This window comes from Pristis pectinata, chromosome 1 (assembly GCF_009764475.1).
Source record: "Pristis pectinata isolate sPriPec2 chromosome 1, sPriPec2.1.pri, whole genome shotgun sequence".
Lineage (NCBI taxonomy): Eukaryota > Metazoa > Chordata > Chondrichthyes > Rhinopristiformes > Pristidae > Pristis > Pristis pectinata.
Window position 1 is genome coordinate 135,314,222 of NC_067405.1, and position 20,578 is coordinate 135,334,799.

The 20,578-nt window shown below is 40.5% G+C and overlaps 1 protein-coding gene across 3 annotated transcripts in view; it reads left to right on the forward strand.

The window, feature by feature from the left end:
- Positions 1 to 20,578, forward strand: part of trip11 (thyroid hormone receptor interactor 11) — a 102,719-nt gene that overhangs the window by 28,405 nt on the left and 53,736 nt on the right. For all 3 annotated transcript variants that reach the window (XM_052014776.1, XM_052014785.1, XM_052014793.1), the window contains 5 exons: positions 2,068 to 2,178; positions 6,762 to 7,037; positions 10,455 to 10,523; positions 11,677 to 11,839; positions 18,607 to 18,647. In XM_052014776.1, the coding sequence (XP_051870736.1) occupies positions 2,068 to 2,178; positions 6,762 to 7,037; positions 10,455 to 10,523; positions 11,677 to 11,839; positions 18,607 to 18,647 (660 nt within the window). The remainder of the gene's footprint in view (positions 1 to 2,067; positions 2,179 to 6,761; positions 7,038 to 10,454; positions 10,524 to 11,676; positions 11,840 to 18,606; positions 18,648 to 20,578) is intronic.

The window sequence follows — 20,578 nt, forward strand, 5'->3', positions numbered from 1 at the left end:
TGTAGATGGTGGAATGGCTTTGGGATGTCAGGAGAGGAGGTACTTGCTGCTGTTATCCAGCTTCTGACCTGCTCTTGTAGCTGCCATAATTATGTGGCTAGCCTAGTTGAGTTTCTGGTCAGTGGTAATCCCCAGAATGTTGATGGTGAGGAATTCGGCAATGGTAATTTCTCATTTTTCTTTTGCTACATCGGAGGAGGACATACAGGTTCTCAGAGCATTCTCATCAGTCAGTCCTACTCCCCCACTTATTTCCCTGTAACCTATTCTCTATCATGCACTCATCAACAACCCCCACCCCGATCCTCCTATACTAAGGAGCAATTTACAGTGAATTCATCAGTATTTCTTTGGGATGAAACTGAAGTTGGGCGCAACTTTGCAGTATCCATGTTTGATGCTTAGGTTGATTTGCTTTTTTTATTTTTTCTCTGCTTCAGCATAGTGGCTATGGTACAACTGAGTGAAGGTATTTAAGAAATGACCATTTTGCTGTGGGCCTGGAGGACCATGTTGGCCAGACATAGTAGTGATGGCAGATTTCCTTCCTGCAGAGAGATTAATGAATGACAGACTGGTAGTTGTATGGTCGTCGTTACTGAAGCCAGAGCTTTTAATTACAAATGATAAACTGAAATTAAATTCCATAGCTGCCTTGGTGAGATTTGAACTGTTAAGCCTCCAGGTTACTCGTCTGTTAAGCTAACCATTGACATCACCACCACAGCATAAGTGTAACTGATACTCTGGAGCAGGTTTGGATATCATTGTGACTTGGGTGTAATTCTTGTGCTTGTGGGCAACACAGTGGTGCAGCTAGTATAGCTTCTTCCTTAGCTCAGGTGACCTGGATTCAACCTTGATTTCAGGTACTTTCTGTGGAGAGTTTGCATATTTTTCCTCGTGCTCTGGTTTTCCATTACGTCTTAGACATGCAGGTTGGTAGGTTAATTGGCTACTGTAAATTGCCTGTAGTGTGGGTGGGACGAAAATTTGGGGAGAAGTTGTTTTAGGGCACAAGATCAAGTAGCACAGTGATATACCATTAGCACTGTCGTCACACAGCTCCAGTGACCCAGGTTCAGTCCTGACCTTGGCTGCCGTCTCTGTGGAGTTTGCATATGATACATGGGCTTCTCTAGGGTGTTCTGGGTTCTTTCCATATCCCTGAGACATCCTGGTTAATATGGTAATTGGCTACTGTGGTAGGTGGGTGGCAGAAGAACTGGGGGGAATTGGTGGACAAATGAGAAGAAGTAGGTTATGAGGAAAAGAGTGGGGAAATGGAACTGATGGGCATGCTGTGAGAACTGGCATTGACTCAGTGGGCCTAATGGTCGCCTTCTATGTTGGGTGAAAATGAGAAATGTGATGTAATGGGGGAGGGGGGGAAGAACACAGTATGGTAGGAAAGAAAGGAGTTCCTGCTAAATTCACCTAGTTTCTTTCGTTAACAAGAATTTATTTATTAAGTACATCCATTTAGGCATTTCAAAGAATGCATGAAAGTAAGAAGCTACAGGTCAAAATAATTTAAGAAGCATTTGACTTGTATGGTGAATTACACAGCACTTCAAAAAGTGAAATTAGAGTATTGTTTTCACTGTAGTTATACTATTAGTCCATCAAGTGTTTAATTCCAGTATCACATCCTGATATATAACAGGAATAAGTTGGAATTAAATTCCCTGGTGAGGGGCATCGTGCTATACTTTAGTGCCAGTCAGAACATCATGACCAATTTAACCCATGTAAAGGCAGTTGAGCAACTTGATTTTGACTTTGAATTTGTGCTGATCCACCATTAGTATGAAGTGTTGAAGTGCATTGGTTTCTACACTGCGACAGAGAGGCACATGGCACACTTCAGCTCAAGGAATTGGAGAGGGGTAAAAATAGGATGCTAAACCCTTCCAAATAGATTGTCAACACAGACCATAATCTAAATTGATTCTTACAAAACCATGTTATAGTTTACTTTGGAACAAACTGATACACTAATCATTACAATTTTGTTGTTTCTTTAGCATGTCTGCATGTATTCTTAAAGTTGTTATTTGCTTTTAGTATGAACGGCTGAAGAAACTTTACGCAGATGTAGAAGAGAAAGCAGCAGCAGCAGAGCTCCAAATAAAGCACCTCTCTTCCGACTACAGAACCCAGCTACAGCAGAAAGAAGTAGGTCAAAGATCTTGTGTATTTCTCTTCCTTTATAAAGGGCCTTCCGTTAAACATTATTATTTGGATAATCATAAGAAAGTTATTGCAGCTATTTAAATTTTCCTGTTTGCCTCATCCCCAAAGGTTTTCTTTTGAAATATTATGAAAAAACAGTGTGTACACTGGACCATCTCCATGACTCTGCCTGTGTAATTGTATTGCATCTGTAGGCAACAAATGAGTGTTGGCAGACTATTTGATTGTGTGAATTGTCACAAATTGGTTAGATACTGTTCTCTTTCTTGATGCCAAACATTTCCAGCATTGGTTACTGGAAACTGATTAATTCTAGCAACCTCACTTTCCTGTTCCCAGTCCACCTGAAACAAAGCCATTTGTAGCAACCACAACAGTTAAATCAGCTAATTCAATGCCAACAACATTAAACTTCAGACATTTGTGGTCACATGACTTATCTTTTTGTTGCTTAATCAGATCTATCACATGAAACCAAATTGAAACACCTTTATTTCCCCTTCCATTCAGTTACCAGTGGCTTATCCAGTCTGGTGTTGGTGGAAGAAGATTTATTTAATTTCACAGTTTGTGTGAATTGCTATTTCAAAACTATAAAGATATTTTCTGAGGTTATCATCTTTGAAATTCATGTCAATATTCCATCATATAAAGTTTAATTTGTATCAGGAATAAATGTAAAATCTAATTGTTTGGACACAAACTAAGGAAATTAATTATAACAGAAGCTGGTATTGAAATTCCCAAGTGGGAAAATTAATGAATTATAAATGTTGACTCAAATCCCTGTGCTGTGTGTTCAGAAATGAACACACGTTAGCTAGGTAATTGGACTGTTTACGTGAATTATTAGGCCAAATCATGCTGTCTGATTGTCACCGGTGCATATGCTGTCAGGCAAGAAAGTCCCAGATTTATGTAGACCTAGTCTGCATATTAGATACAGGCAATTTGTCACAATGCTGCATTACTTGTCTCCAATGGCGCAGCCCAATCTTTCCCGGATTTCCCAGTGTTACAGTGGAGAATTTGACTCTCCCATCCTATGCTGGAGGGATCTGGTGCAGGATTGGAGTCACCATTCACTTAACTGGATTTCCTGGCTTTGAGATTAGAAGAATTTTTAAACTTTTATTTTAATCAATTTCCTGATTTGTTTTTAGTTAAAATTATTTTATTATTTCGTGTTTTAATCATTTTTATTTTAAGTTTTACAATAGTTTTAATTGCCTCTCAATAACCTGGCCTTGATAGGAAGTGGGGTTCTGACCCCAGCCCAGCAAAAGGCTGCCAGCTTTCTGAGCATGGAGTCTCAGTGGTATGTCATCCGAGACCTATTCTCTGCTGAGACCTGACTATGTCTGGTCAAGTACCTCCAGATGCAGAAGTGACTTGATTGGTGATGTGTACCTGGTTCAAAAAAGCATTAGCACATAGGTTCTGTGGGTGGTGAGTCTAAGCAATGGGTCATGTCCAGTTCAATTTGGTGTTGTGTATTTGAATTGTCAGTTTTAGAGCATAGAACAGAGTGGCACAGGGACAGTGTCTTTGGCCCACAATGTCTGCGCTGAACACAATGCAAATTAAATTTCCTGAATATTCATGTGTCTATCTACCAGCCTCTTGTGTGTGTGTCTTAAATGTCACTATTGTGTCTGCTTCCACTACTAGCCCTGGCAGCCCATTCCATGCACCTACTACTCTCTGTGTATATATACTATATTTGGTTTTAAAAAAAAGCAACTGGTCCCTTGCATCTTCTTTAAACTTCTCCCCTTTCACTTTAAATGCATGTCCTCTAGTACTTGACATTTCTACACTAGATGAGGATTCTGACTGTCCATCCTATGTATGCCTCATAATTTTATAAACTTCTATCAGTTTTCCCCTCAGACTCTGCAGACTTTCTAACCCACTCATCTACATTTTCATCCAAGTCATTGATATATATCACAAACAACAGCAGCCCCAGCACTGATCCCTGAGGAACACCACTGGTCACGGACCTCCAGCCAGAATAACACCCTTCCACTTCTACCCTGTCTTCTATGGGTAAGCCAATTTTAAATATAAACCACCAAGTCACCGTGGATCCCATGCACCTTAATCTTCTGGAACAACCTACCATGAGGGACTTTGTCAAATGCCTTACTAAAATCCATGTAGACAACATCCACTGCCCTCCCCTCATCAGTCACCTTTGTGCCCTCCTCAAAAAAACTCAATCAAGTTTTTAAGACGTGACCTGCCTGCACAAAGCCATGCTGACTGTCCCTAATCAGGCCATATTTTTCAAATGAGTGCAAATCCTATCCCTAAGAATACTCTCCATTTGTTTCCCTGTGAGGCTCATCTGCCTATGATTTCTTGGATTATTCCTATTTCCCTTCTTGATCAAAGGAACAACATGGGCTACTCTCCAGTCCTCTGGAACCTTGCCCATTGCTAGTGAGGATACAAAAATCTTTGTCAAGGCCCCAACAATCTCATCTCTTGTCTGTCAATAACCTGGGATATATCCCATCGGGCCCGGGGACTTACCCACCTTGATACTCTTCAAAAGACTCAACATCACCTTCTTGATCTCAAAATGCCTTGGCACATTAGCATGCCCCATATTGCTCTCACTACCCTCCACGTCCTGCTTCTTTGCATTGGTATTTACCAAGTACTCATTTAGTACCTTGCCCACATCCTCTGACTTCAAGCATAAGTTCCTTCCTTTATCCCTGAATGGTCCTACCCTACCTAGTTATCATCTTTTGTTTTTAGTGCAAGTATAAAATGCCTTGGGATTCTCTTTAATCCTACTTGCCAAGGATATTTCATGGCCCCCTTTGGCCTTCCTAATCCCCTGCTTGAACTCTTCCCTGCTATCTTTATATTCCTCAAGGGCTGTCTGATCTTAGCTGCGTAAACCTTCCATATGCTTCCTTTTTCCTTTTGACTTGTTCATAACCTCTCTCATCATCCAAGGTTCTTTTACTGTGCCATCATTGTCCTTCCTCCTCACTGGAACCTGCTGGTCTTGAGCTCTGATCAGCTAGTCCTTAAACAACTCCCAAATCTGGTTCCTAGTTTGTTATGCTGCCACTAGAATATTAATCACCATTATCATTAGTTGGTATGTAGCCTTATCTGTGAGTTTAAGAGCTCTTGATTGTCACTGGTTTAGCATAGGATATGAATTTGCACTGTTTTGCATTTTTTTTGTCACTTGGATCATGGCACACATTCGATCTTTCAGGAACCTGCTCAGTTTTTCACCAGTTTATATTTTAATGCAACTGGTGGTTAAATGAGAATTATTATTTATTTTTCAATTACTATCAACTCTTTCAGCTTGGGCTTTAAATACATTTGTTATTAGAATGCAGCTAATTGAACTGTTGATGATACCTGATATGTGTTGGATGACAGGGTGTCTCAACCTATCAAGCCAGAATTCAGGTTTGCACCTTGGGATGTGCCAGACATGGTGCAGCACTGCTTTGTAAGGAGGGACAAATGGGCATGCTGACTGCTGCAATGCACTTTCAGGTCTGGTTCTGAATGGTACTGGCAGAGGTCTGACACTCCTTTTGACTGGTGGAGGATCAAATCTGCCATAAAGTTGAAAGTGTTCGAAGTAATAATAACAATAAAAAGTTGTTGGAAACTGTCTGGAAATAAATGCAACACTGCATTCATCTAATGGTAATAATTCTCAGAAGTTAACAATGTTCTCCTTTTGGAGTGGAGGGAACAATGTGGTTAAAATCTCTTTCAAGGGGAAGGATAGTCAAACGTTGTCTAATTTTATAGTCTTCTACTTGGGCAACTAGCTCTTCAGGACTGAGGTGCTTTGGGTTAATTGCCATTGGAAGCTGTTTATTTCTGAGTGCTAGAACTCTTAATTAGTAACAGATTAATTATGGCATTATGTTAATATATTGTAAAGCCATAATACCTGGACAAGTAAAGTTACCACAAGGGTAAACTGCACGAAGGTGTACACTTGGGGATCTCTGCATCTTGTTGGCTTCCTATGATTTTGAGATTCCCAACTCTCAAAAAAATACTTAACCTGTCAAGTCGACATATTTGTGTTTGTATATAATGTGCCTTGTCGCTTACAAGACTCCTGTCAGTTTTAATCAAAAGCAAGAACCTAGCAGCCCTATAGTCGCCTGAAGATGAGGTAGGTGAAAGAACTACATCTTGTTAGTTGGAATGTATCAATGGGGCCAGTGATTAAAACAAAACTTTATTTTCATTGTATACTTGAAGTGAGGTGTAATTTCATCCCCCTTGTGCTAGTGGACTGTATGTTACTTCAATCCATCATCCTGATTCTGGCTCAGTGATCCAGTACGACTTTTAGTTAAGGTGATCTCTCTATGCTACTGCTTGGAGACACTGCAATGCTGATGCTTTTGATGGCAGAAGAGACACCTGGATTCCATTTGTTCCAAGATGGTTGAAATTTTGTTTGCAATGTTGCTTTTAATTTTATCTTGCATAAATTTTAATTTTCATTAAGATTGCTGGGTATGGCTGCCTAATTTATTGATTTTTACTTTAAGGTGATGATAAGTCATTTGAAAGCCAAGCAGATTGCGTTACAGGATCAAGTACAAAAACTTCAGTCTGTCGCTCGGCCAACACAGACAGAAACCAGTGTTACCACATCGACAGCCGCTGCTGCCTTTTTGTCTAATGATGTGCCTCTCACTCCCACGTTCCATGGGGACACCATGGATTTTGGAGATGTCATCTGGTCCCAGCAGGAGATCAACAGACTTTCTAAAGAGGTGTCAAGGTTGGAAGCTGATGTTGTCCATTGGAAAGCATTGGCACAGGTCAGTGAATTGCATCACATGGGTCAACAAGCTGTTATATAATTGTTGATGCTGAAGTTGATCCCAGAATCCCAGGATTTCCCATGCTGCTTTGTTAATCCATGTGATCAGAACATTTGAATACTACCTCTCAGCCACCTCCAATATTCTCTCATATCATAAATTGGATTTGTCTCTGAGGATACAGACCAAATCAGTGCATTAAGATTTCAGTTTTGGTTTGATTTGTATGCTGCAAGTATTCCATACTTGTGCACCAGGCTGGACAGTCCATAACCCCAGAAAACGCATTCAGATGTAATTTTTGGACAAGCATGTAACTCTTGTTGATTCAGTTGCTGGATGCTTAAACTATTTTTGGGGAAGAGTTCTGTAAATGAAGATACATGTACTCACTGCAGATCTTGTCAGGAACTTTGGAGAATTGAGTAGAAGAATACAGGTTTTTGATAATCATTTCTTGAAAGAAAAACACTTAAGTATTATATAACACATTTCTGTTGTATTCTCTATAGACCGAAAGCATGAATAATGGAGATTACAGGATGAATGATGACCAGGATTTTCTGTTCAATGTCTTACTTTCTCTGAAGATCTATTTCTGGTTGTTTGTCTAGAAATAGGACTTTGGAAGGTTACAAGCAAGATATTAGACTGTCTTGCTTGTAATGGCCTTTTACAGAAACAAATGTAAATCAATTTCACTACCCCAATTACTCACAATATCATCTCCTGCTCCAAATATTTATGCAGTGTTCTCTTGAAGGAAGGAGGGTTCAGTTTTCAATTTTTCCCAACAGCAAAGTACTCTAAGTCCAACAGTTAACTAGGTAAAGACATTTCTCCTAATTACTCTGTGGCAGTTTGAAATTAACTCCCTTTGTCACTGACTCCTCAACCAGAAGCAATATTCTCTCATTCCATCCAAATCTATAATTTTAAAATCCTCTATTAAAACTCTTGTTCTTTGCTGTGCTGGTGGATGCTTTATCAGGACTCTAAAGATCTATTTCCGTAGCATATTAGAACAGCATTGAACAACATAGAACATTACAGCACAGTACAGGCCTTTCGGCCCATGATGTTCCCTGGATCCCATGCCTCCCGACCTTCTGAATGAGCCTATCCTGGGGAACCTTATCAAACGCCTTACTAAAGTCCATATACACTACATCCACTGCTCTACCCTCATCAATGTGTCTTGTCACATCCTCAAAGAATTCAGTCAGGCTCATGAGGCATGACCTGCCCCTCACAAAGCCATGCTGACTATCCCAAATCAGACTATGCTTCTGTAAATGCTCATAACTCCTGTCCCAAAGAATCTTTTCCAATAATTTGCCCACCACTGAAGTAAGAGTCACTAGTCTGTAATTCCCAGGGTTATCCCTACTCCCTTTCTTGAACAAAGGAATAACACTTGCCACCCTCCAATCATCTGGTACTACTCCTGTGGCCAGTGAGGATGCCAAGATCATTGCCAAGGGCTCAGAAGTCTCTTCCCTCACTTCCCGTAGTATCTTGGGATATATCCCATCCTGCCCGGGGGTCTTATCTATCCTAATGTTTTTCAAAAGTTCCAGCACATCCTCCTCCTTAACATCAACGTGTTCTAGCTTATCAGTCTGTTTTACGCTATCCTCACAAACGTCGAGGTCTCTCTCACAGGTGAATACTGAAGCTAAGTATTCATTAAGGACCTCCCCTACCTCCTCTGACTCCAGGCACGTTTCCTCCTCTATCACTGATCGGTGCTACATTCACTGTAGTCATCCTCCTGTTCCTCACATACGAGTAGAACCCCTTGGGGTTTTCCTTAATCCAACTCGCCAAGGTCTTCTAGCTCTCCTAAGTCCATTCTTTCCTGGCTACCTTGTAACTCTCTAGAGCCCTGTCTGATCCTTGCTTCCTAAACCTTAAGTTTCTTTCTTCCTCTTCACTTGATATTTGCCATCTCTTGTCAAGCATGGTTCCTTCACCCTAACATCCTTTTCCTGCCTCAATGGGACAAACCTATCCAGACCCCCTGCAAGTGATCTCTAAACAACCTCCACATTTCCATTGTGCATTTCCCTGAGTATATCTACTCCCAATTTACACTCACAAGTTCCTGCCTAATAGCACCATTATTCCCCCTCCCCCAATTAAATACTTTCCCATACTGTCTGCTCCTATCCCTCTCCAAGACAAGGGTAAAGGTCAAGGAGTTACGGTCACTATCTCCGAAATGCTCACCCACCGAGAGATCTGATACCTGACCAGATTCATTGTCTAGTACCAGATCCAGAATGGCCTCTCCTCTAGTCAGCCTGTCTACATATTGTGTCAGGAATCCTTCCTGGACACACCTAACAAATTCTGCCCCATCCAAACCTTTTGCACTAAGGAGGTGACAATCAATATTAGGGAAGTTGAAATCACCCATGACAGCAACCCTTTTATTTTTGCACCTTTCCAAAGTCTGCCTCCCGATCTGTTCCCCAATGTCTCTGTTACTATGGGGGGCGGTGGGGGGGGCGTGGTTGTCTATAGAATACTCCCAATGGAGTGATTGCTCCCTTCCTGTTTCTTACCTCCACTGACACTGACTCAGTAGACGGTCCCTCCAGGATGTCTTCCCTTTTTGCAATTGTGATACTTTCCTTGATTAGCAATGCCACTTCCCTACCTCTTTTACCTCCCTCCCTGCCCCTTTTGAAACATCTAAACCCTGGAACATCCAGCAGCCATTCCTCCCCTTGTGACAGCCAAGTCTCTCCAATGGCCTCAACATCATAGTTCCACGTACTGACCCATGCTCTAAGTTCGTCACCCTTGTTCCTGATACTTGCATTAAAATAGACACACTTCAACCCATTCAACTGACTGCAATTTTGCCCTTTCAACTGCCTATCCTTCCTCACCAACTGCCCCATCCTCTGACCTATCACTCGGGTTCCCATCCCCCTGCTAAACTAGTTTAAACCCTCCGCAACAGCTCCAGCAAACCTGACTGCAAGGATATTGGTCCCCCTCCAGTTCAGGTGTAGCTCGTCCCTTTTCTACAGGTCATACCTTCCCCAGAAGAGATCCCAATGATCCACAAATCTGAAACCCACACATTCATCTGCCAAATCAACCTATCCTTGCCGTCACTGGCATGTGGCACAGGCAGCAATCCAGAGATTGCTACCCTTGAGGTCCTGCTTAAAAAAAAGTAGAAACCTTTTAGCATAGACTCTCCAAAGTATTGCATCACCTTGGAGAATCAATGCTAAAGGGTTTCTACCTTCTGTAAAGTTGCTAAGCTGTTTGTATTTCATAGTAAGGAGCGTGTTTACTGGTCTCTCTGTTTAATCCAGATCTTGCTGCATTAATTGAATTGCTCGTTGTAGTTTTGGAAGAGAAAACGTTAATTCTTTATAATATTATTCTTAGGTAACGAAGAGTCAAGGGACAGTCAGCTCTGATCAGGATGATGTTTACAAATTACAAAAGACAATAGAGGTAAGAGCATCTTTCAAACACATTTAAGTTCTCTGTTCGTAATTAGGACCTCAATTCCAGCAGTAATCTTAAAATATAATGTCTGAGTATAAGGGCATGTTGTGTGGCTATTAAGGGTAACAACGAGGGCTGCTGAATTATCAGTTGAAATAAGTGATTGCTGTTTCCCTGTTCTGGCTGCACTGGCTTTTTTTCATTCTCTTTACTTGGTAGTAATATGGATAGGATATTATTTCTGCTGAAATTCACTTGGTATTTTACCCATGTACCTGTTAATTTATGTAGTGAGTAGTCTATTTCATTATCTTTCAGAAAATGGTAGAATGGTATCATAGATAAAAGCAAATTTTACCTTTGCCTGGCAACTATACTTCCTGGTTGTAGTTGGTTGGTAAGACTCTGGAATGTGATGGAGGTGGTTACCTTCTTATCATTAGGCCATGGGTCCTGAGGCCGATAAAAGTGCCCCTACCATTGACCAACTGAAATCTGCTTACTTGGTTCATCCCATTTGTCGCAAAACTCTTGGATGGTATAAATAGACAGTATATAACAACTATTTTAATGAAACCAGTAATTTACTATGTTCTTTGAGCTGTTTTTGTTGTTGAGCCAAGTCATGGAGTCTATTGGTCAAATTTGTTCAGGTATTCAAATCATCTGCCATATTGTTTAGGATGTGTCCACCATTGAATATCTCTGAAACTATAAAGAATATTACTTGATATTTTAAACAAAATAGCAAAATTGATGCATCTGGCATGTTGCTCAGTTGTTAAGCACAGCAGTAGGAGGATACTAAATTACCAGCAGAGATGATCACCAAGCACCAGTCATCATTACTAATCAGTAGATTAGTAGCTCTTTTTCCCATTTACCACAATGCTGCCTTCAGCACTCAGTTTAAATGTATTTATGCCCAATGTTTTTTAATATAGTTATTTTAATTTTGTCTGTGGGAAAAAGTGAGCACAAACTCCCTCATATGAAAATCTAATGATATGTGAGTTTCACCACTGATTATGGAGGTGCTGAATTTCCAGACGAATTGGACTCGTATAGGTCATGATTAATGTCCCTCGTAAAATATTTCGATTATAGTAATACTTAGTTTGTGCCACTCTAATGATAACCAGTTGTCTCATTATTACAGGAGGTGAAGCAGCAGCTTAGCCGGGAGATTGATGAGCATCAGCATGAGTTGTCTACGCTCCAGGATGTACATCAGCAGAAAATAACTAGTCTTACAAACCGACACAGGGACGAGCTTGCAGAATACGAGGAACGGATTGAGGAGCTGGAGCAGCAGTTGCAAGGTTAGAAGCAATTGCTTGTGCAGTGGAACTCTAAGGTGCATTGTAACTTGGCAGAGGAACTGTTGAGGATTACAATAACATTAAAATTTCAGTGTGATCATGTGAATGTATATTATTTCTCACTGTGCCATGTTTTATTAACTGATTTGTGGAGATGTAAACAACTGTATGAAGGTCAAAAGTGCCCTGCCTTGAAGTCGTTGTTTGAAATTAGTCTTCGTTTATGTTTTGGTGGAGTGGAGAAAAAGAACAAATTTTAGATCATTTATGGGATACTGCAGCTTTTAACACTAATTGACGTTTTTATTTGTTCTGGGCAGATGGTTGCTGCTCATTTATGATATTTGCTGCATTCAGTCTCGTTTATTGGCAGGTTAATTAGGAGCTACCGTAAACTACAGTAGATTTGGCAAAGAACTATGTAACTGAGCCTTGCAGCCCTGAAGAGCATTGGTGCCTCGGCAACTGACCTTGGTCAAGTTGCACAAAGGTACCTGTGTTGGTCTTAGTTATTCTCTTAAGTGCCATCAAGAGGCAACCTTCTGGAATATGTGCATATATAGACAATGGTTAAGAGTAGGATTAGGTTCAGAGAATAAGGTTAGGTTCTTCACACATGAAGAATAGTCCTTTTGACATAGCACCAAAGGAGTGAACATGTACAGAACTGGAGGGGAGAAATTTGGCAAGATCTGGAATTCTTCGACAGGAAAACCTTAGAATTATTTTTCCTAGGGCTTCTACTTGCTTTTCTTTGGTAACCTTGCATCTGGTAGAAACACAGCTTAGAGCAACTTTGACAACTAAGTGAATTAATAGTGTTGTTCTTTTTGAAGTCTGGAAGCTGATGAGCTACTTTCCAACATAGATGCTTCTGAATCTTTATCCCTTGGCACTGTGTGGCCAGGTTAAGTTGTGTGCACCAGCCTGCCATTAAGCTTTAGAAAGCTGATTTAATAATATAATCACTGATTTGCTGGATTGGGAGAGGTTCAAAAGATGCTCAGTTCTGGACTTTGGATGGGCAGAATCCTAGAGAGAAATAAAGTTATGGGTCTCTGCAGTGACAGAAATTTCAGTGAAGTTATTCACCCATCCTACAAAACTATAAAAGTGGCTTTTATTGATAAAGTGTCATACATAACTTTAGAATGCTTCAAACTGCTTTGCAACCATTTAGGTAGTTTTGAAGTTTAGTTACTGTGAAAATTGCAGTACCCCATTTACACACAGCAACACTTAACAGCAATGTCGAAGTTGAATTTATTGTCATATGCTCAAGTACATATATGTACAGATGCAATTTGAACTTGCAGCATTATCACAGGCACATAGCATCAGAAAAGCATAATTCACATGAAAAATATCAATTAAACATATTATACACATTTTTCTTTACAAGAAAGAACACAATTAGAACAAAGAAAACCAAAGTCATTGTAGTGCAAAGTTATCTAAGTGGTCATGGTGTTGCTATATCTACTTTGTTCAGTCCTTTCAACATTCTGAATGTTTCGATGAGGTTCCCTGTCATTCTTCTGTACTCCAGTGAGTACAGTCCAAGAGCAGACAAACGCTCATCGTACGTAAGCCCTTTCATTCCAGGAATCATCCTCGTAAATCTTTTCTGAACCCTCTCCAACATCAGTATATCCTCCCTAAGATAAGGGGCTCAAAAGAGTAAAGTGTCACAGCTACAGAGGAAGTGCAGTGCAGGTAGACAATAAGGTGCAAGGTCATAACAAGGTAGATTGTGGGGTCCATCTCATCGTATAAAGGAACTGTTCAATAGTCTTCTCACAGTAGGATTGAAGCTGTCCTTGAGCCTGGTGGTATGTGCCCTCAAGCTCCTGTATCTTCTGCCTAATGGGAGGGGAGAAGAGAGAATGACCTTGGGGGAAGCTGAGATGAAGACAGTTCGGTGGGTGACCTCATATTTATTCCACGTTACGTTCCACCTGCCCCTCCCCCCCCCGACTCACTGAGTGTGCTTGTGTCCTCTTGAAGCCCCATCGCGTCCTCCTCACAGCTCACGATCCCACCGGCTTTGGTATCACCAGCTGACTTGCAACATTTGATGCCTTCAGTCAGATTGTTGATAGAGATGGTGGCGATCTGGGGCCTAAGTACTGATCCTTGCAGGGCTCACTAGTCACAGCCTGACAGCCTGAGAGAGGTCCATGTATTCTCACACATTGCTTTCTGTCCAATAGCCAGTTCTCCATCTGTGTCATATCACCTCTCAATTTGTCGTAATCCTGTGTGGGCCCATCTCAAAAGCTTCCTGATAAGCTAAGTACATCACATCCACTGGTTCCCCTTTATCTACTCTACTAATCACATAACTCCAGTAGGTTGCACTTGGAGTATTGTGTTCAGTTTTGGTTGCCCTGCTGTTGGAAAGATGTTATTAAACAGGAAAGAGTGCAGAGCAGATTTAAATCTTAAATTTTATTTACAGCGTGGTAACAGGCCCTTCCGGCCCAACGAGTCCGCGCCGCCCATTTTAACCTCAAATTAACCTACCTGTACGTCTTTGCAATGTGGGAGGAAACCGGAGCACCCGGAGGAAACCCATGCAGACACGGGAGAACGTACAAACTCCTTACAGACAGCGACGGGAATCGAACCCCGATCGCTGGCGCTGTAATAGCATCGCGCTAACCACTACGCTGCTGTGCCGGATGTTGCTGGGACTTGAGGGATTGAGTTACGGAGAGAGGTTGAGCAGGTTGGGACTTGTTTCATTGGAGTGTAGGAGAATGAGGGGTGATCTTACAGAGGTGTATAAAATCGTGGGGGGCATAGATAGGGTGAATGCGCGCGCAGTTTTTCCCAGGATTGTGGTATCAAGAACAAGAGGGCATAGGTTTAAGGTGAGAGGGGAGAGATTTAATAGAAAATTGAGGGGCAAATTTTTTTGTACGAAGGGGTGGTATCCACATGGAACGAGCTGCCAGAGGAAGTGGTTGAGGCAGGTACAATAACAACTTTTAAAAAAACAGCTGGACAGGTACACGGATTGGAAAGGTTTAGAAGGTTTTGGGCCAAATGCTGGTAAATGGGACTAGCTTGGGATGAGGCATCTTGATCGGCATGGACCAGTTGGGCCAAAGGGCCTGTTTCCCTGCTGTATGATTCTATGAACGCTATGGAGGGAGTCAGGTGCAAATTCCATGGTCAGTACGGTCGCTCTTTTCTACATTTCATTGCGGATTCTACATGTCTTATGAGGGTAGGTTGAGTGAGCTTGTCTTATGAGGATAGGTTGAGTGAGCTAGGGCTTTTCTCTTTTGAGAGGAGGAGGATGAGAGGTGACTTGATAGAGGTGTACAAGATGATAAGAGGCATGGATCGAGTGGACAGTCAGAGACTTTTTCCCAGGGTGACAATGGCTAACACGAGGGGACATAATTTTAAGGTGATCGGAGGAAGATATAAGGGGGATGTCAGGGGTAAGTTTTTTTACACAGAGAGTAGTAGGTGCGTGGAACGCACTGCCGGCAGAGGTTGTGGGGGCAGATACATTAGGGACATTTAAGAGACTCTTAGATAGACACATGAATGATAGAGAAATGGGGAGCTATGTGGGAGGGAAGGGTTAGATAGATCTTAGAGCAGAATAAAATGTCGGCACAACATTGTGGGCCAAAGGGCCTGTAGTGTGTTGTAATGTTCTATGGTGTTGCTATACTGAGATAGTGATTAGGGTTGTGCAGGCTGGTTCAAGAACTGAAATGATGAAGGGAAGTAGCTGTGTGGTGTGGGACTTCGCAATGTGATTATGGTCAAATAATCAGTTTTCCTTGCACTGCTTAAGTTGGATGTGGACCAGGCAGATTGCACTATTTTTTTTGAAACTCTGCCTTGGGATCTTTTTATAAGAGAGAATCTAATCCACTATCCTTAACGTTCAGTGACGTTACCATCACTAAGTCCCCCAATATCGACGTTCATTCTCTCCACCACTGGCACACGATAACTAGAGTGTCTACCATCTACAAAGTGAACTGCAGTTATTAACTAGAATTACACTGACAGCACCCTCTGCTGCCAAGAAGGGCCAGGACTTCAAGTGTATAGGAATGCCACCACCCATCTGTTCCCCTCTGAGTTGCACATACTTCCGAAATGGAAGTATATCATTGTTCTTTCACCATTACTGCATCTATATAATTGAACTCCTTATCTAAAAAGATTTCATCAGGGTAACTGCAGCTGTTTAAGTAAATAGCTCATCTACATCTCAAGGGCAAGAGGGATGTCACTAATTGGTGACCCTGCCAGTGACTACTTTCTCCTTTTAATGAATGGATATAAACGTAGTAATTAAAATATGTATTGGTTATTTGAAATGTGGAGAGCAAATTACCTGATCGATTGGTTTTTATATTGTGGGAAGAATTATGCCAATGCAAATGGAAGATTTTTAACAGCCAACTATCTAAATATCAATCAGTTTAGTCTGGCAGTAAAGTGTATGCACAAAAACAAAATCTTGCTAAGGTACACTTACTTTCCATTTGATTTCTGCTGGCCATACACCAATCCTAAGCAGTGTGAAAGTACCTTATGCTGAAGAAACTCTACCTATCCATCATTTTTTTTTAAGTAATGTATGTATTTTAGTCAAGGCCAAAATGTGTGCCATTCATAAACATCAATTTAAAATAATTTTGCAAACAGCAGTCAGGCATAGCTTATGAAAACCCTGTATTTTAACTACGTGTGTGGAATCCTGGTTATTTGATTGGATGATTCAGATCATTGTGGGTATTCATTTGAATAACAAACAGACTGGTCTGATTTTGGGATTTAAACATCTTCACTGCTGTGTGAAGCAGTCAGAATAATGGGATGCACCAACTGTCTTGCCATGGTCCTGAAGAATGCCTTTAGATTAATAAATTGTATTTTGTTGGTGATGAGACACACACTGGCAAAATGGACAAAACAAAAAATAAAATTAGCTAAGCTGAGTGGATCCTTGTATTTTCTGCATGCAACTGGAGCAGGTGCTGTGCATTTAGATCATACAGTGCACTGATAAAATACACACCCTTTAAGGCCTTGTGGAAGTTTTACTACGCCAGATATTAAACCTGAACCAAATGATGCTGTTACTTATGAAGAAGGAGCTGCCCATAACATAAAGGAAAATGTAAAATCACTTGGGCTTATTCTTCCAGTGATATTTAGTATTGAAGTTCTGCTGCAGTTTTTCCAGAAATGGATTTTGGCAGTTTCCGGCAAGCCTATCATTCATTGCCCAAATCCAATCGCCCAAAACTAATCGACATGCTAGGCATTTCTAAGGACAATTAAGTATTGGCTGTATTGCTGTGGATTAGTGAACCCGATACATTTTTAATTCCAGATTACTTAATTAAGAATTTATATTTCCCCTGAGTGATTATAACTCCTATCTTTAGTTCATTCCTATGGATAAATTTTCTATTAGGCTAACCTCTATGCTACTGTTTCAACATCTTTGTGGAGATTATAGAGCATATGAGTATTTCCCTTTAGGATAAAGTCACTTTAATTGAAGGGGGTGCATGAGAAGATGTCTCCATTGATTCATGTCTGGTTACAGTACCAGAGACATCATGAAAACTTTGGTGTCATTTTGCTGCATATGCTCTTAAATAAGTTGTGTATTCCTGGTTAAATTGTGGTCAAGCTCAAACCCACCCTTGCTAATATACATGTTTACTGTTTCTGCAGTTTCACCATATTGTCACCATATCGAGGGAAAGGAGTCACGGTTACTTTTTTTTCATAGTCCTCTTAAAGCGAAGGAGCCTGAAGTTATGTTGTCTCCATTACTATCACCATCTTTGCAGATGAGTTAATTTGGCATGTATGTCAGTTAACCTCAATTCTGTTTTCCCTCCACCTGGATGGCAATTTAAAGTTCAATGCCTTAAGAATGTGAGATAGATTTTTTTTATATGCTTTCAGGATTGGTGAATAGAACCTTGAGAATAAGATCAGAATTTAGTGTCCCTACACTTTGATAAAATGCGAGTACATGAATTAATTGAGCTCCTAATTTTACCCCAGTAGTTTGTCTTAATGTCAGGGCCACAATAATTGTTCTATTCGAGTCATGCAGATTGAATCTGATAGAAGAGGCCCCAGTGTATATTGGCTAAATACATATGCTAGAAACTATATGGAGATGAGCCAGAATAATTTTGTGTAACATCCTTGAGAGAGGTTAGCCGTCATCCTGTTAATCTGAACAGGATTTAATCACATCTCCAGAGTTGAAAGGAAAGTGTGCTAATTCACTGCATCTTGTGTGCAAGTCTTCAGTGTATGATTCAATTACATTATTGATAGTGTTTGAAAAGACTTGGTTTGAAATGGTACTTTCATGACTATAAAACTTCACTGCTTTAGATGATGCTAGTGTGACACTACACTGGGCCCAGACTTTACTTAATGATTGGAATCCAGTGGTTTTCTAATGCTATGTCTGTTGTATGTCTATGTCATTTTTGTAAACCTGACAGTAAATTTTTGGTTAAATTATCAAATTGTTAAATCAGAAAGACTTATAATCTGTATTCAACAGCAGGCTAGAATGGTTAAGATTTTTATTTTCAAGTTGCTTCTCATGTAATACATTTTTCATTTGAATAATTTTAAATAGTTCACATTTACGGAAAGCATGTGTCCTTAGCTGGTGAGTTGCAAGGGTGAATAAAGATGGATTTTGTTCCTCAAATTTAATTTTTTTTTCACATTGACTATTACAGATGCAGAGAAAGAACAGAAGGGAATGAATAACTCTCATGATGTATGTATTTGCAGGTGGCTTCCTGAGCAATATGTCTTTTAACTTGATTTTGTGTTTAAATATTCCTGCTCTTTATTCGTATGGGATTTTTAAGGTAAAAAATCTACATTGTATTCAAATTGTCCTGATACTTCCAGAATGACAAATTCTAAATTCCAGTAAGCATTATCCATGAGTGGATAAAACTTGCACATTGTGAGACATTGCAAAATATAACTTAAAATTCATCTGTAAATAGTAAATTAAGAGAAAGTTTAGCCTATCTGAGTTCAGTGTTATGTTCATTTGAAGAGCTTCAAAGGACAAATTTCAATGAGTATCTGTATGGAGTATTAAAATAATAATCAGGTAAGACGATAATCTTTCAGCTGTATGTGTGAGATATGACATTCAAAATAACAAGGATTTTTAGTTTAACGAGGAAATCCAGAAGTTTATTTTATAAATTGTCTGAGTGTATTTGGGTATTTTAATATTTATAGAGACAAAGGGTCATATGCCCCATATCCACACTGATCAGTGGGCACCCATCCAGATTAATTCCACATTCCAGCACTTGGCCTTTAGCCTTCAATACCAAGGCAATTCAAGTGCTCGTTTAGACACCTTAAATGCTGTTAGCGACTCTGCTTCCACCATTCCCTCAGGCAGTGCATTGAAAGTACTCACCACTCTCTGGGTGGAAAAGCTCCCCCTCAGATCCCTGCTAAATCTCTTACCCCTTACCCTAAATCTATGTCCTCCTAGTTTTATTCACCTTTAATAAGGGGAAAAGAATCCTGTGATCTACCCTATCTATACCTCTCATAATTTTATATACCTCAGTCATGTCCCCTCTTAACCTCCTCCACTCCAGGGAAATTAGACCTAGCCTTTCTTATTCTCTTCTCTTAACTAAAACGCTCCATCTCTTCTTGGTGAACCTGCTCTGCACCCTTTCTGGCATGGTCACATTCTTCTTATGGTGTGGTGACCAGAACTACACACAACACTTCAGCTGAAGTCTGACCAATGTTTTATAAAGTTGGAGCGTAAATTCCCTGCTTTTGTGTTCAATGTCCTGACAAATGGAGGCCAGTATCCCATATGCAGCCTTAACCATGTTATCTATCTGCACTGCCACCTTCAAGGATCTTTGGACTTGCACACTGAAGTCTCTCTGATCCTCAGTGCTTCCTGGAACCTTGCAATTCATGGTGTTATGTCCTTGTCTCATTAGTACTCCCAAAATGCACCTTCTCACATTTAACAAGATTAAACTACATCTGCCATTTCTCAGCTCATTTCCCCAACACACCAGTATCCCCCTATAGCCTAAGACTACCCCCCACATTGTCAACAGCTCCACCAATCTTTGTGTCATCTGCAAACTTACTAATTGTGCCTCCTATATCCACATCCAAATCATTCATGTATATTATAAACAGTAAGGGTCCCAGCACTGATCCCTGTGAAATGCCACTGGTTTCAGGCATCCAGTCACCAAAAACAATGCTCTACCATCATCCTCTGTCTCCTGTTGCCAAGCCAGTTTTGGATCCAGTTTGCCAACTTGTCCTATATCTTCTGGGCCCTAACCTTTTGGACCAGTCTCCCAGATGGGACCTTGCTGAAGGCCTCACTGAAGTCCATGTTAGCCACATCTACCTCCCTGCCCTCATCAATACACTTTGTTACCTCCTCAAAAAAGATTCAGATTGGTCAGCCAAGATTTGCCCTTGAAAAAGCCATACGAGCCATCTCTGATCCGTCCCTGCTTTTCCAAGTCATCATTTATCCTGTCCTTAAGAATTTTTTTCCAATTACTATAACATATAGCAAAAACATTTTCCAATTATTTACTGCCTCTTAGAAATTTCTTTGTTTTTAATTGCTTCTGAATGTCACAAATGTTTTTGACAACTACCTATACAGTATACATCGATTTAACC